The sequence below is a fragment of the Schistocerca cancellata genome, chromosome 3, assembly GCF_023864275.1.
Source record: "Schistocerca cancellata isolate TAMUIC-IGC-003103 chromosome 3, iqSchCanc2.1, whole genome shotgun sequence".
Classification (NCBI taxonomy): domain Eukaryota; kingdom Metazoa; phylum Arthropoda; class Insecta; order Orthoptera; family Acrididae; genus Schistocerca; species Schistocerca cancellata.
Genome location: NC_064628.1, coordinates 605,435,860 through 605,453,517, shown reverse-complemented (window position 1 = coordinate 605,453,517; position 17,658 = coordinate 605,435,860). Strand labels below are relative to the sequence as shown.

General features: G+C 41.3%; 1 protein-coding gene across 1 annotated transcript in view; it reads left to right on the top strand.

Annotated features, from left to right (window-relative positions):
- Positions 1-17,658, top strand: part of LOC126176459 (carbonic anhydrase-related protein 10) — a 1,153,190-nt gene that overhangs the window by 711,305 nt on the left and 424,227 nt on the right. Inside the window, exon 5 of the mRNA XM_049923616.1 lies at positions 3,773-3,868. Coding sequence (XP_049779573.1) covers positions 3,773-3,868 — 96 coding nt within the window. The remainder of the gene's footprint in view (positions 1-3,772; positions 3,869-17,658) is intronic.

Here is a 17,658-nt window from a genome sequence, read left to right as displayed (position 1 = left end):
AGTATCCTTAAGTCGAATTTCTGTTCCTTGCTAGTGACCAAACAGAAATCTTGACTCGTGTTCTGTCTGTTACTGACGTAATTTCAACCCTATTGCGTGCACTGTGTGGGCAGAGAATTGCAGGTACTCCAAGAACATCGTCTGAACAGCGGCCAACGCCCCAAAGAGCAGATCATCGGTGCAGTAAAACCGCTGTCCATACTTCAATAGGTGACATGAGCACTCCAGTTTGGTGGATAGGAAAATACTCAGATTAAATGTGCTGATTTCCATTTTTTGTCCACTGGGTTCTTTCTGAAAGTGCCCAGTCAGGGTGTGGGTCCTCTGTTTCCACTGCTAACCTGCATCATCCAGCTTTGTGTCCATCTAGCAACTCGGGGCGTGGCCTAAAGAAAGTGAAAAAAGTGTTCTGCGAACCTCGAAATTACATATAGGCAGAATCCGACATTGTGTACTTCGTATTAACACAATTTTTTGCACTCCACTTGTTTTTGTTTTTTAAATAAATAATTTACGATATGAAGTTGTAATTCATTCTAGTTGCATCCCGACAGGACTTATTGTTCTAAACTGAAATGAAGTAAAACAACAACTCGATTCTTCGTTTTACGGACATCCTTAGCTGATGGTTGTCAAGGGCATGTTCTTTTTAATAATTTTCAGGCGTGAGAATTCCATCGCGGAGACAACGTTAGGAAACCGTTCGTACACACGCTATACGTTACATACACTTTGGGGCTTCAAAACTTTTTACTGCTCTACAACAATTTTGTTGTAATAAGAATTAATAAATCGACACAATATACGAAATGGAATCACATTATATTATCAAATTACAGGTGCTAAATTAGAATGTCTTGCTTTGTCAGATGATACAGCATTTACAGCGAAAAATCTAGACTTGAAACCAGACAGACAGAAATCCTAAAAGGAATGGGAGATGAGACATATTTACAAATGTCTTTCGGAACAACAGTGTGCAGGAACAGACAGGGCGATTTAGCTGCTCCTAGCAATGTAGTTTTATGCAACATGCAATGCTCTACCTTGCCTTCAAAAATCACGCGAGAGGTTTTCATATTGCTCTCGCTCGCTACGCGTGAACTGTTAGTCTCACAGAAAAAATGAGTGGGACATTTTTGTAGGAAATTTAAGCTAGCTACATTTTATACTGGTATACGTTTCCGCTGGAGGCCTCAGCTTAAGAGTTTATCAAGAGAAATGTACAATAGTACCTTCAAACAAACTCGCTCTCACACAATCTGCCTATACCGGTCAGGATTTCTAGTATGTTGTTCACGGTACTCCCTCCTACCACTGCACATTCGACCCTGTTTCGTCTTCATTGACTAGCCTTATTACGCCATCGGTTCAGTGGAGTACTTACAAATGTATTGTAAAACTGACGTTTGTGTAAATTTTACCTAACAATTTCTGGACTTTTTAAAAGCATAAAATAAACAGTAACGGTGTTGTATTCGTCAGGCCTTCTGACTACGAGACTGTTATGTTTGTTAGAGTTTGGTTTGAATCTAACTGTCAACATAATTACTTTTAGCGTAACGTTTAAAAAAGTAGTCTTTCATTACCCTCTACGGGACGTTTAAATTAATGGCGTTGGTGAACTAGCCGACCATGTTGATCGCCTAATAATAGCCCAATCAATACAGAGGAGAAAAGGTGGAATATCGGGAATTGTTCGTGTAGTCGATAATTTGTGTACAGTGGTAGTAGGGAGTGCCACGAACAACGTACTAGAACTCCTGACTCCTGAGGGATGAGTTTGACGGTGAAGGTACGTTTGAAGGTCACATTTACTGCGTTTGCATGAATAAAACGAAAACCGTGCAACTAGCGAAAACGTTTCTCAGTACAAAATTTAACGACATTAAATATCCTACAAAAATATCACGTTCGTTTTTCTGTAAGGATAATAGTTCGCGCGCAGCGAGCGAGAGAATATGAGAATCTCGTGGTGGTTTTTGAAGGCCAGATATAACATCGACAGGGCCAGTTGGATCACCCTGTATATGCAGTACACCCAACATCGACAATGAAGGACACAGATGTTCCAAGTGTCTAGGTGACATTAATTCCCAGGACATAAATGAGAAAACAGCAATTCCAGGAAGAGCAAAAACCTTACAAATGCAATAAATCTCAGTCCTATAACGTCAAATTCAGACGCTACAGCACTGTAGTTGAATCTGAATGTTTATCTATATATGGAGCAAAGTGACATTACCTGAAGGTTCGTTTGAAAGCTACGGTGCCTTAGTAGTTCTACAATCATTGCCAGAGATGAAATAAATGAATATTAAAAGATGAAAATCCTAACACACGACGGGCTTATTTTCCCGCAAGAATACAAATTCTTTTAGAAACCCAAATATTGATAGTCTGGCACTTTAATACTAGGACAACGAGAGTAGAAGAGCCAAGTGCCACAAAGAAACCCACAGAAAAAGATATCAGAAGTTTGAAAAGTTCTTATGCACGATAAATGAAAGAAGGCTTGCTTTCTATGGCAACATAAAAAAAGTAAAACTAGGATACGTTGACAATGAATTATTGACTCATCATGAGAACAGAAAGACTAAATTCATATAGAAACATGACTGCTACCAGTGTGCCGAGCGATTTCATAACTTCATTCGGATTAAGCTATGACACACAAAAACCCAAAAGAAATCAACATAAACAGAAAAACGGCTATTATATTTCTGGACTTAAGGCATTTTTTGCAAATTCTACTTTCTTTGCGTAAATGATAATTGTTGTTCGGATCCTGTATTATCTGCCTCCAATAATACTCGCGACAGTTATAATTAACAGAACATAATTTCCTTAGTCCTGTGTTTACACATACCACTTTTTGGGCAAAGAAATTTGCGAGACATCTTCCAGTGAGGTTAACAACAACAACAACAACAAAACGTAATGGAGAATCTCGTCGTGCGGTAACAGCGACCAATCAGGATAGACGCGTTTTCTTGGAGCATGAGAAAGTGGACTTATGTTTACGCTGCCTGCACAGGTATACAGTGGCTGATCCGTCGGAAGCTCAAACTTCTTCTGCATGTACGTCAGATTGTTCTCTGAATGGTTTAATGTGATTTTCATTTCCCTCTTACGCTGTATAACGGTCCGTAGGCAACGCCAAGTCCTTTCCGGTGGGCATCAAGGAATCGTACGTGGCCCGCTAAAGCAAGCATACCAAATTTCGGCCTGAGTGATTCCCGGTGACCACCCTGGTCTAGGCGATCATATGCATTAGCAGCGTTTACCCACGAGTAACAACAGCGTTTTGCTTCATAAAGTTTGACACTTGTAGTGATGAATCTTTAGAGATTACTACAGGCTAAGTGAAAATATACTATCTAGTTTTGACGTGGGAGACGGTGATATTAGTAAAGCGACTGTAAAAAAAAAAAAGAGCTGAATGGCTTTGAATAACGTTATATCATTACTGTTGTAAAGTTCCTCGAACTACGCAAAAGTCCCTGTAACCAAGCTTCATCTGTCGTGGAACATCAAGAGACCACATCGTATTTGTATTTCATTCTATGTAAATCCAAATAACGAAAAAGATATTTGTAGGCTCAAAATGTTGTACAAAATTCACCAGTAACAATTACTGCTTCAGCTTCTTCCCGATTTCAATAACTACATACCCACATTACACTTTTCTTTTGCTCTACACTGTCTTCTCGCTGTCCTACACACTTACATATGCAATTTTTAACTTCTGTTTCGTTCGTCTCTGTTTCAGATCCAGATCTTCGGCTTCAACTCACAGCTGTACTCCAATTTCTCGGAGGCCTTACACAAAGCGCAGGGCATAGTAGCCATCTCTCTGCTGCTCCAGGTAAGTAATGTTCAATTTTTGTGTTAAGAAATCACATCTTTCGGAAAGAGTTTGCTTGCTAATAGGTTTCACCAAAAACTATTTTTCCGCGTAATACTTCTCAACATCTTTTATGGAATGCTGCTGTTATTGAAGTTCCGGAAAATAAATTTCTTTTCAGTTTGTCTATCGCCATGTTATTATATCAAGATAATAAGAAACACAGAACGACAGGCTGAAAAAAGTCCATTTTCTAAGAAGAGTGTATTTGCTTTGGAATAGCGGAAAACAATTCTTCACCGCTTCAAAATTTGTTCTGAAATAGGTATTACGTAGATGTTTAAATTAAAAGTACGACCAAAGAGATAAATAACCTATTTCTGTGGCGACCGCTGCATATCATCTTAACTACCGCGATGTTATACTATACTTGTCGTAGTCCATCGCGTTATCGGGAGAGCCGCTTTGTGCATCACTGTTCGATCTAGAGTTGCGTCTCTCGTGTCACGCTATACTGGTGCCACGAGTCTCCTGTCTCTTCGGTTGAAATGCTGCTGTTTGGTAATGTTGGTAGGGCGTTTGAACGACGGCGAATGGCAAACCCATATGGATGTGTTAAAAGGGAACAGTGACTGGCGTCTGTGAATCAGGATATTGTGTGGCAGTGGCAAGTCCATTAGCAAGACATTTCTGCCTGACAGTCTCGTGTTATACAGTGTCAGTTATTAATACGTCCCACGAACTCCATTCATTGCGATTCTCACTGGAGTGATGTATCCACAACACAAATCATGACTAAGTCACTTTAACTGACAGATTTATTTGCTGCTGGCTTGCTGTGATATATTATCGTCGAATTCTGTAGTAAATGCTTTCACTGCCATTAAATTTAAACTAGCTATTTGATTCTTACCGTACTTACGCAATTCGGTCTGGTTCATTACTTGCATGAACTAGAATATTCGGAAATCTCTTTATCTTTATTTTGATCTCTAAAACATTTCGGTTTACAACAGTAAGTGAATCGAAAATGTTAATAGGCTGTCATTACTACTTAATACAAATGCACCACTGAATTTAACACTCACACGCAATCTAGTATGGTGTATTAGGAGTTTCCTTCTACTTAAAATTAAAGGAAGTTATGTTTTAACTCTATTCGTCTATCAACTACCTTGCAATAATCATAATGAGGTGAGGCTGAAAAACATTTCGATTATCTACGTAAACGAGTAATTATTTAAGTTTTTAACTCCACGTTTACACGGTTTACTCGTGAAGCTCCTATCGATATTCCTGAATAATATGACGAGGTTACGGGATTAGAGGTGATAAAGCGCTACCGGTACTGCTTTGATACAATATAATTATTAACGACAGTAGAATCAAATGGCCCAACGCTTGTTCGGTGATTAGAAAATCTTTGACTTCTTTCAGGGGATGACGTGAAAGCTGTAGAGAAATCTTCCAGAACTCACTGTCCTGACGTGAAGGTTCACTAAACTCTTTGCCTTCGAAGGTACTCTAATCCAAAAGTATACACTGAGGTGATAAAAGTCATTGGAAAGCGATATGACATACACAGATGGCTATAACATCTCATACACAAGGTATAAAAGGTCAGTGCGTTAGTGGAATTGTCTTTTGTACACAGATGATTCATGTGAAAGGGTTTCCGACGTGATTATGGTGCAGGAAGGTAATTAACAAACTTTGAACGCGGAGTGGAAGTTGGAACTAGATGTATGGGACATACTATTGCAGAAATTGTTAGGGAATTCAATGTTTCGAGATGTGCAGATCAATATTGTGACGAGAATACCAAATTTCAGGCTTTCCCTCTCAGTGTGAAACGTAGGACGAACGTGTCTGATAGGATAGTGCGGCAAAATTTGTTGTTAATGGGCTATGGCAACAGACGAGCGACGCGAATGCCTTTGGTAACAGCACGACATCGCCTGCTGTGCCTGCGTGGGCTCATGACATCGGTTGGACCCTAGACAGCTGGAAAACCATGGCCTGGTCAGGCGGGTCCAGATTTCAGTTGCTAAGAGCGGATGGTAAGGCCGGAGTCAAGCACAGACGTCACGAAGGCATGGGCCCAAGTTGTCAACAAGGCACTGAGCAAACTGGTTGGGGCTCGATTATGGTGTAGGCTGTGTTTACACGGAGAGGAATGGGTTCTCTGGTCAAACTGGACCGATCATTGACTGGAAATATTTAGGTTTGGCTACTTGGAAATGAGCTGCTGCCATTCATGAACTTCGCGTTTCAAAACGACGATGTCATGTCACCGGGCCACAGTTGTTCATGTAGGAGCATTCTGGACAATTTGAGCGAACGATTTGGCCACCTAGATAGCCCGACATTAATCCCATCGAACATTTACGGGACGTAATAGAGAGGTCAGTTCGTTCGCAATATCCTCCAGCGGAAACCCTATCTGAATTATGGGCGGCTGTAGAGGCAGCATGGCTCAATATTTCTGTAGGGGACTTCCATGCCACGTCCTGTTGCTGCACTACGCCGGACAAAAGAAGGTCCGACACGATATTAGGAGGTGTCCCAAGACTTGCGTCTCTTCAGTGTACAATCCTGGCAATTCTTACGCTACAAATTTATTGAGTCTTGTCTTATTGTACTGGAAAATCCCTATTCATAAGAAGTATGACACAGCCCGGTGATTTTAACATTTAGGGAGCACAGATATCACTTATTATTATAAGGCAGTTCAGATGGTTCAAATGGCTCTGAGCACTATGGGACTTAACATCTGAGGTTATCAGTACCCTAGAACTTAGAACTACTTAAACCTAACTAACCTAAGGACATCACACACATCCATGCCCGAGGCAGGATTCGAACCTGCGACCGTAGTGATCGCGCGGATCCACACTGTAGCGCCTAGAACCGCTCGGCCACTACGGCCGGCTGATAAGGCAGTATGCAATGATTTATCATGCTAGTAGCCGGCCACTGTGGCCGAGCGGTTCTACGCGTTTCAGTCCGGAACCGCGTTGCTACTACGGTCGTAGGTTCGAATCCTACCTCGGGCATGGATGTGTGTGATGTCTTTAGGTTAGTTACGTTTAAGTAGTTCTACGTCTAGGGGACTGATGACCTCAAATGTTAAGTCCCATAGTGCTTAGAGCCATTTGAACCATTTTGAACGTAGTAGTACCCGTAAAATACCGGTATTTTAAAAAGATTCATTCTATTTCACGTAACTATTTCTACTACATGAATGAAAACAGAAACTTAGGGAAAAATTAAAGTCTAACATAGGACTGCAAATTATTTTTTTTTAAAGAAACATCCAATATTACAAGGATATACGTACAATTTTGCCTGTCATCTACCTTACTTAATGTATGTATAAACGACCTTATGAAGAGCTGTAGACAATATGTAAATACTGTTATACATACAAGTAGAAATAAATGTCTTAATAACCTTCTGTCTGCAGATGATAGTACTGCCGTATAACCGCCGTTCGCCTAATAGGTTCGGCAACACCTCAGACACTGAAAGTATCACAGATTTGCATATGTAGAAGGCGTTGAGCGTTGCCACCCCGGACTGCGTTCACCACAACATGGACGACAGACGGCAGGAAAAGCGCCTCCAGGGTTGGTGAAGGACCCTATTACCTCCGCCCTGTCACGTGTGCAGAACTGGATCGGCAGGAATTCCTCCGCATCCCGGCTATACAGGGCGGCGCAAGCCAACACGTCGACAGTTCGCTCCACGGGAGCTCTGGGCCAATTCATACGCCTGCTGTTAGCAGCTCATCGTTGAGAGACCGCTCGGAAGGCACCATAGGGGGAGGGGACTTAGAACTTTCTAGTGATATCCCGAGAAGTAGCTGTCACCCAAATACAGTGAACGCTCAACTTCCGTCGTTAGTTATTATCAGTGGCTTCGTCTTCACATCCCCCTTCTTTTGTTCACTGTATGATTCAGGCATATGCTTGTTAGTGTTGTTTACTATTGAGGAGAGTTTTCCGTTGTTAGTAACCCCTTTATCCCTGAAAAATTTGTAGATGCAAGATGAAAACAAAAAATCGTCGTGCTTTAGAGGTATCTGAAAAACTCAGGAGAATGCAGCACTTTTGAGAAACGTTAGTAGCTTCATGAGGAATTAGCGTCTACCGACAACAACAGTCAAAACCAGTTAACCATCCAGTTTTTGGCACAGCATTGGTATAAGGCGAATTTGTGACACTCGGCACTAAGGGGTTAAATCTCTCTGCTGCGATCGTAATAAACCCCTTTTCTTGGTTACCTATGTCTTATTATTTCTTATCAAGCATCTCTTCGTGAGAGATAGATTTATCGCAATTTTGGAGGAAAGTGAAAAAGATATGCGAAAAGTACAGCCTCAATTATGTCAATTAGTAAGAAGAATATCTAGGCATAACCTTGAAATATCAACAAAGAAAAATAAAATCTTGGTTCATTACGAGAAGTACCCCACACGCTGAAAAATAATAATAGATGGTACAGCACTTGAGGTGGTCTCCAAATTTAAGCTGCGACGTGGGCAAGGATACAAAAAAAAGTTTAACACATATCAATCAGTATGTAGAATGCTAAGAAAAAAAAACATTCTTTCACTTGATACGGGAGGAAACAAAGTAAAAATTTTATAATTGCTGTATGTAAGTGAGTCATGGATCCCAAAGAAAACGCGATAAAAGTAAACTGCCGGCAGCAGAAATGAGATTTCCTAGGAAATTGAACGATGTCAGCAGGAAAGACCGCATACGAAGTGAAGATATTAGGAATAAACTAGACATTTATATAGTTAAAGAAAAGACTGAAAAAAATAAAGTATTACGGAACCATCACCTACAAAGAATGAGTTCAAAGAGAATCCCACGTGAGGCGCTGCTGTAGAAGTGAAGAGGAAGAAAAGACGTAGGGGGACTCAGAATGAGGTGGCAGCGAAAAGTGAAGACGGGTCAGGGTCAAGTCCCTAAGCCTTGAAGTGCAAAAGAAGAAGAAGAAGAAGAAGTGTAGAGGATAAGAGACTAGTTTCCGTGTTTACGGCGGAAAGGATCTCCGGATCTCCGCACGGCGCCGGTGATAGGTGCTACTCCGTTCGTCAAGCGGCCAGCAGGAAAGCGCATTTGGCACGCGGTTGCAAATCGACTGGATCGGAATTCCCGCCGACCGGAAATTGGCATGCAGCCAGCGTATCGCCCTGCCGGCCAGGGGAAACACTTTTAATTAACGCATCAAATAGGTATACTGCCCGGCAACACGCCACCGGCCGCCGCTTTGACTCGGCCTGATCAGGGATCACGGTAGGCCGGCCGCCGCGCCGCTAACCCGCTGCTTACAGGCTTACGGCCGGCCAGCGACTCTCATCGCAACTGGACGACGGCTTTGTCTGCTCCATTCATATTTTTTCCCATTACCTTCTAACGATTACCGTTTTAGTAAATAATACTGGCAATCAGTGATATTCTTCACATATTAACCGCTAAGTCACCGTTTTCGGAATGAATATTCGCGACGGCAAAGGATTTGGTACAGCCATTTAGTGTCCTGAAAAAAGTATATAAATTGATGTACCAAATGGGCAGTGGAGCGAGCACTATGTGTCAAATGGAAACTTAACACTTTCGAACATTTATTAATTACACTTGCCTAAGTTTTTAAGTCCAAACGGAAAAAATTGAAAACAGCGTGAAATAGAAATCTTTCACTAGAACCATTTCTTCCAACCAGACGAATTTAAGAGCCTGAAAGTAAAAATCCATACACTTAAATACAATAACTTCGCGTAAAATTTCTAAATTCATTCCACACTCTGGTAGCGGTACCGTTTTCTTTTCTGAATCATTGGCTTATCATTTAAACAAACCCTATGGGTAATTCATAAGTATTAAACTATAAATTTTTATCAGACCATTTATGCATCTTGAAAGCAAGTAAATAATCAAAACTTGTGATACAGTAAAATGCAGTTACAAACGTTTACACTATTATAACATAAAAAATTACAACCGAAATAGGTAGTTATCTGTGACAGAACTTCGGCCAGGATAATCAAACGTTCCAGTCTGCTGCAGGCCCGTTACTGCTAACAGCCGTGGCTCCCCTGTCGGTAGTAATTGACGTTGAATCATTTAAAAGACCAGCGTTTACTGGACCTCCGATGCCTGTCCAGCATCTCATAAGTCAGACTTTTCTTTACATAATCTGATACGAGCAATACTTAACATTTGGAAATGAAAAGGCTTTCAACTGATTGACATTGCGAGTTCCAAGTTATCACACAATTACAGTGACAGGATTAACAAGGGATCACGCGATGGTGTTCATGATTGGTGTAACACTCACACCATATTGGTACCTTTAGGTAACCCTGTACAGAGATAACATGTGGTGTTAAATAAAACCCCTCTGGTGCTACCATCAATTCTATACACTTTTTGTGCCGTAACGCCAACAAGAAGTATACCTTTTCGGACTCACAATACCTTTTCCTCGGTAGTAGATACCGTATCCAACTAACAAATGTAGACAACAACGTGAAATTCAGAGAGCCTACGGCAAGATTAGAGCAATATCAGGCGGCACAGAATAACTTCGCATACTGTCAGTTATTAGAAACCACCGCGCCCATAGGCGTTAAGATTCGTAGAGTGAATAATTTGTGCACTTCTGACGCATCTGTAACTTAAGCAACCCAATATTGGACGATTTCAACCCAGCTGAAGTACTAGATGAAGGAGTGTTAAAATAAACCATATCCATCATTTGCTGATTACAAATACCATATTACCCCTAAAAGGAAGCACAATGATCTTCCATCCCCTTCGTCTCAATTCGCAACTGTAACACATCTCCACGTGCAGATTAAGCCAATAATCCAGTGCTATTCGCGGGACAATTACTTTAACAGGCAAGCACTACTCGTATACCAGGACATCACTGTGTCTTAGGAAGCCTTCTCCGAAGATATTTATATAGATTCTAGCCTTCCACGAAAGTGAGACATGCACGATTATCAATTCGGATAAGAATAGCAGCTTTAGAAATATGGTGCCGCAGAAGATTGCTGAAAATTAGATGGGTACAACGAATAGCTAATGATGAGATACAGAAAAGAACTGGGTAAAAATAAATTTAGGGAACAGCTTGACTAAACGAAGGGATCGACGGTTAGGACACATCCTGAGGCTTAAAGGAATTGAGAGTTTGGCAATGGAAGAAAGCCTATGCCGTTTATAACTTTATACACAATGGTAAGTAGAGGTGGGCTACAGAGTGGTGGAGCAACTATCGTCATAGGAAAACTGGACACAAGCAGAAAGCAGAAAATTTACTTAACTTGTATTTCTGCAAGCGAACCAAGACTTATTACAAATAATGCAACAACAGGTTGTCCAACTGTCACAATGTCAACTAGGCTGAGGCTCACTGTACAAAGCACAAACGATAAACAATGGTGTCATAGCAGTCAGGCTCCAAGTGCAAGTGGGGCTGAGGAGCTGCCGCTAGCCATCCTATATTGCGCCGCGGGAGGGCGCTCGTAGTACAGACCTCAGCATGCGTGCACCACTGGATCCATCTGATCCCGCGAGACAGCTGTCGGCGCCGAACGGAAACTTATAATTCCATTCCAAATTTTGACGCCTATAGGGTGGTATCACTACACAATTCAGAATGTGGATGGCAAAAATTGTAGGTGTACACGAAGTGATGAATTCAGAATCAGTTTCAAACGGATGTAGGTTGCAGTAGTAATTCAAGGACAAAGAGACTTGCACACGATAAACTAGCTATATTTCGTCATTAAATCTCATTCACTTTTCTTAAAAGATCTTTTACAGCCAGTGCTATTATGTTCATAACTGTGTACAACGCAATGAAATCAGCTATTTACAATTTATTCTACTAAAAATTGTATAGACCCAACTTCTCACTAATAAAATAGAATCCTCATTAAATAGTAGTTCTTCTCTGATAAGAGTAAGTGACAAAACACGTGCAGCAGAAATTCGAACACAGCGTTTGGGAAATCACGCTGATTTGTGCCAGAGAGGAAGAAATGCATTCTGTTCCCCTGTCTGGAGTAGAATCTTTGCTTCATCGAAGTATACATTATAGTCAAATAAATATATAAAAGAAAGATTCCGGAGTACAATTATGGTAGAAGTAAGACATCAGTGTCCTCAGTGACACTAAAGACAAGTTAGAGGAGGGTATGGACTGAGGGTAAACCAAAGAAAGACGGAACTAATTAGGTGTACAGAAACGAAATTAGTGACAAAAATTCCACTTCAGATTTGAGACCCTGATAGTCAAACGGATGAAGGAATTCATTTACCTCGGATGTAAAATAACACACGAGGTATACGAACCAACCTAGCACCCTCGCTAAATGAAGTCTACAAGTGTGAAACATAGACATTCAGGCAAAAATTTTTGAGAATGCGCAACTGGAGAACAGCATTAAATGGAAGTTAATCACGTACTTAGCGGAACTGAAAAAAAAATCAAAGCGTTACAGTAGCGATATTACAAAGGGATTCCAAAAATAAAGTGGACGAATGTAAGAAATGAGTTAGTCCTCCGCAGAACTAATCAGGAAAAGAATTTATGGTAAGCACAGTAAGGAAGGACAGGGTAATAAGACATCAGTGAATGATTTCCGTAACTTCTAAACGGAGCATTATAGACCTAACTCTGTAGGGAAATACAATGGCAGGAACGTATCCGACAAATAACTATAGAAATCCACTATGGCGGCTACTTGGAGTTCTAGAGATTGAGGCTGGCACAGGATTGTAAGTCGAAGCGAATCGCATCAAACCAGTCAGAAGGCCGATCAGTCCGCTCTGCCGCCCCCCCCCCCCCCCCCCAACCACTCTCCTTCCAAAATTAACTCAACCAATACATCAGCAGCTCTTATTCTACACACATCAAAAAAAAGTTTTGATTAACCTCGGTTCCGAGAATTCCGGAACTTTTACAGAAAATTGGAATAGACATCATTTTCGCCCTTTTTATTGCTCATGATAACGACACATTGCATTTTGAACCAACATACAACGAGACCTTCAATAGTCGTGATGGTGGTGGTGGTGCTGTACACACGGGTAAGTCTGATACACAGCAGGACGTCCTCTTGCGTTGATTCATGCCTGTATTCGTCGTAGCATACTATCCACAAGTTCGTCAAGGCACTGTTGGTCCAGATTGTCATACTACTCCACGGCGATTCGGCGTAGAAGCCTCAGAGTGATTTGTGGGTCACGTCGACCATAGACAGCCCTTTTCAGTCTATGCCAGGCATGTGCGGTAGGGTTCATGTGGAGAATACGCTGGCCACTCTAGTCGAACGATATCATTATCCTGAAGGAAGTCATTCACAAGATCTGCACGATGGTGGCGCGAACTTTCGTCCATGAAGACGAATGCCTCACCAATATGCTGCCGATATGGTTGCACTATCGGTCGGAGGATTGCATTCACCTATCGTGCAACCGTTACGGCGCCTTCCACGACCGCCAGCGGCGTACGTCGGCCCCACATAATGCAGCCCCAAAACAGCAGGGATCCTCCACCTTGCTGCACTCGCTGGACAGTGTTTCTAACGCGTTCAGCCTGACCCGGTGGCCTCCAAACACGTCTCCGTCGATTGTGTTTTTGAAGGCATATAAGACACTCATGGGTGAAGAAAACTTGATGCCAATTCTGAGCGGTCCTTTCGTCATGTTGTTGGGCCCATCTGTACCGCGCTGAATGGTGTCGTGGTTGCAAAGATGGACATCGCCAAGGACGCCGGGATCGAATTTGCGCATCATGCAGCCTATTGCGCACAGTTTGAGTCGTAAGACTACGTCCCGTGGCAGCACGAAAAGCATTACTCAACATGGTGGCGTTGCTGTCTGGGTTGCTCCGAACCATAATCCGTAGGTAGCGGTCATCCACTGCAATAGTAGCCTTCCGGAGGCTTGAGCGATGCTTGTCATCGACAGTTCCTGTCTCTCTGTAACTCCACGATATCCGAAGAACATCGCTATGGTTCACTCCGAGACGCCTGGACACATCCCTTGTTGAAAGCCCTTCCTGGCACAAAGTAACAATGTCGACGCGACAGAACTGCGGTACTGATCGTCTAGACATGATTGAACTACAGGTGACACGAGCCGTGTACCTCCTTCTTGGTGGAATGACTAGAACTGATCGGCTGTCGAACCCCCTCAGTCTATTAGAGGCTGCTCATGCATAGTTGGTTACATCTTTTTGCGGTTCTAGTGACATCTCTGAACAGTCAAAGGGACTGTGTCTGTGATACAATATCCACAGTTAGCGTTTATCTTCAGGAGTTCTGGGAACCGGGAAGATGCATAACTTTTTTGATGTGTGTATGTTAAACACTTAGCTCTAGCTCCTTGCCATAAATCTCGTGTTCTTCGTGTAACATTTTGTGTCCCTCATACCAAATTGCGCCTGTATCTATCAGAGACTAACCTGTGCTTGCTATGGAATACTGTTAGCGGTGGCCGTACGTCGTTTGGAACGGGGTGGTTACTTTTTCCTCGGCATAAATATGCGTGCTGCTGGAGAGTGAGCACTAGCTTGATGATGGTAGAATCTTCCACTTCTTAGTAACTTGGGTGGAGGCCCGTTGGGTTGAATGTTATCTCAGCTGTAATAGTATGTCACCCATTTCAAATATTACATCCTCAGTATCAATGAAGACAAAAGTTTAGAATGGTTTTTAACAGTGCATCGAAATCAAAAGCTTCTGTTGGCACAAGTTCTAAGTTGCTGGTAGAGATCACCAAGGATAGCTCGTTCTTGACATGGGCGGCGATGTTCAGGAGCTGGAAAATCTAATATTCACTGTTTACCAGTTCAGTATTTTAATTCCAAAATTAGTTCCACTTCCACAGTGAGAACCACTTACCTACAGAGTAATCTTAGCTACTCTAGTGATACTATGAGCCATTTGCAGAGAAGTGTTGTATAATGCCATCTGCTTATATCTGATTTGGGGAGATCATTAAAAAGCAAAATAAAATGACATCTTTAGAAACCATGTATGCTGAACAGGTGGAAACTGCCCCACTGCGATACCACAAGCAAAATAAGTCTACAAAATTTTCCGATACGTGTTCCTGGCTTCTTGACGTTGCAGAAAGCTCTCATACGGAAGCTGTGACTTCTGAATGCACATTGGCTTAACAAAAGAGCTGTAAAGGCAGTAGATGCAATTTGTTATTAATCTTTACATTCTTCGATAAGAGCGTGAATGTCCCTTGAATGTAATTAAATGTGTTACCAGTGGATTTTTAATACCGATTTTTCATTTTATACTGTCAGTAGTTATGGAGATAGACATTTTACAAGAGGATTACTATTTATGTATAATCATATTCTGGAGTGATTGTGCCAGCTAGAGTGTATAAGAACAGTGGCAGATCTGATGGTAAAGATTCCAACAGTTGCTACTCTCGTGAGCCAAAACTACCCGTAGCACCAGTCAGGTTTGTCTTATCTCTCAACACCACTCAATTTTTAAGACGCAACCCAGATTTTGTTTAAAATTCTTGTTTCATGTTACTCTTTACTGAACATGAGATACAACCAGTTGTGACACAAACTTATGTGCAACTCTAGTGATTAATCCTGCAATTGGAAGGGTATTCGGATGTTCTCTCCATTTGTCAGATATAGCGAAAAGTGCAACTGGAAATTTCCTCTACAATGAAATTAATGTGATTTCTCATATCCTTGTGAGATAACAAAATTTTAACCAGATATTTCATGCTTTCTTTGGTGTTGGTTAAAAAAAATGATCACATTCCCATTGTTTTAACTGCAGAAACATTATCACCATATAGCAACAAACTGCACACTGTCACAGAGAGCTTACTACAGTCTTTCTGCAATTAGCTCGATAATGGCGTGGATTCGCTAGTGATACCTTGTATAAGGACAGCGGAAGACCTCCATGAAAGTACCGTCCATCCTCACTGACGCCCATCTGTTTAACACACCTAGCGCATACTGTAAGCTCAAACCTAATTGGGGTATTTCGAATAGAATAAACTCATCCTTGCCAAACATTAAGGCTTCTCAAAACATCGGTAATGCAGAACACAACACGCGCTTTGTTCTTCTTGAAAGCCATTGATCGAAGCATTCAGATGAATACAGTATTTCTTGATTTCTGATATTATATGTTATCTCGGTTGAGGAGTCACTGACAGAAGCAGATATAACTTCTGGCATATTCTAGGGAAGTGTATTTGTTTGATGTGGCACACCACGAATTCCTCTTCCGTGCCAATCTTCAACATAGAATAGCACTGGCCCCTTACGTCCTCAATTATTTAATACATTTCAGCCTCTACATTCGCTTACTGACTTACCAGCTATAATTCCCTTTAGTACCATTCAGTGACTGATTAGCGTCGTAACACAAGTCCGAACATACTGTCCCTTCTTCTTATCAGTGTTCTCCACATATTCCTCTACTTGCCGTTGCTTACTTTATCAGTCAACGTAACTGACTCCTCCGTCGGTTCTTTGCAGAACAACACAATAATAATTGAAAAGCACTTTATTGTGTATGTTCTAAAGGATTAATTTAGTTAGTTAACTTGTATTTGGCTTACAAGGTCATTATCAGATTTTAATTGACTCTCATCGTCAAAGATGTCGCAACCTTTGTAAACAACATTGAAAACGATGTTACTCATTAGACTGAGGCATGACTACACAGTAAATATCATATTCGTCGGCGCGGTGGCAATGCAACTAAAAAGGTACGATACTGAACAATAATTAAATATAAAGGGAGCGAACCAGGAAAACCATTAACACTAAACTCGAAAAACAGTGCCTACATAACAGTTTACACTAAAATAACAATCCGAATAAAATAAAATTACTACTTGACAAGACTACTAATGAATAATTTGAAGAGATATTGCACATATAAAGTTATACATAAACAGGGTAACAGAAATGATTTGCAGTTGTAACAAAAGAATATATGTAGTACATCTGCTCTCACCGTAATATAAATAAATAAATAAATACAGGAAAATTGAGGAATTGAAAAAACATGCTGTGTGGGTAGTACTAGAAAAATCTGAGAGAATTAATTGAAGTTTAGTACAGGGCATATATTGAGCTGCATTTGGTCATTTAATATTAATTCAAAATGTGGCAAATATTTGTTGATTGCCAGGGCTTCCAACAGGTTGAGTTTTTTACTTTTATTTGTCAGATGACGGACGAGGGACTGTAATTTTTAGCTGTGACCATAACTCAGTACTTTCAGAGCATACGTGGAGTCGTAACTCTGTAGCCTCCAGCTGCATTCATGTTCAACCAGGCTGGTTTCTGTAACCCTGTCTGACTGACCAATGTAAAATTTATCACAGCCGGTACAATAAATCTTGTGTACTGCATTGTTGGCTAGAAATCGGGTTTTATCTTTGCTATAGCAAATATGCCGGGCTGTCGTGTCCTTCACATAGTAGAATATCCAATAGTTGTAGGATTTCAATGTTTTTGCCGCACTCAGTGATACCTGTCCTAGATATGATATTGCACATCACTTCTTGTAGACGGCGGAAGGAGGAGCAGAGGGGTATAATTTTCAGTCCAAATGTTCAAATGTGTATGAAATCTTATGAGACTTAACTGCTAAGGTCATCAGTCCCTAAGCTTACACACTACTTAACCTAAATTATTCTAAGGACAAACACACACACACCCATGCCCCAGGGAGGGAGAGACCAGCCGCACAGTCCATGACTGCAGCGCCCCAG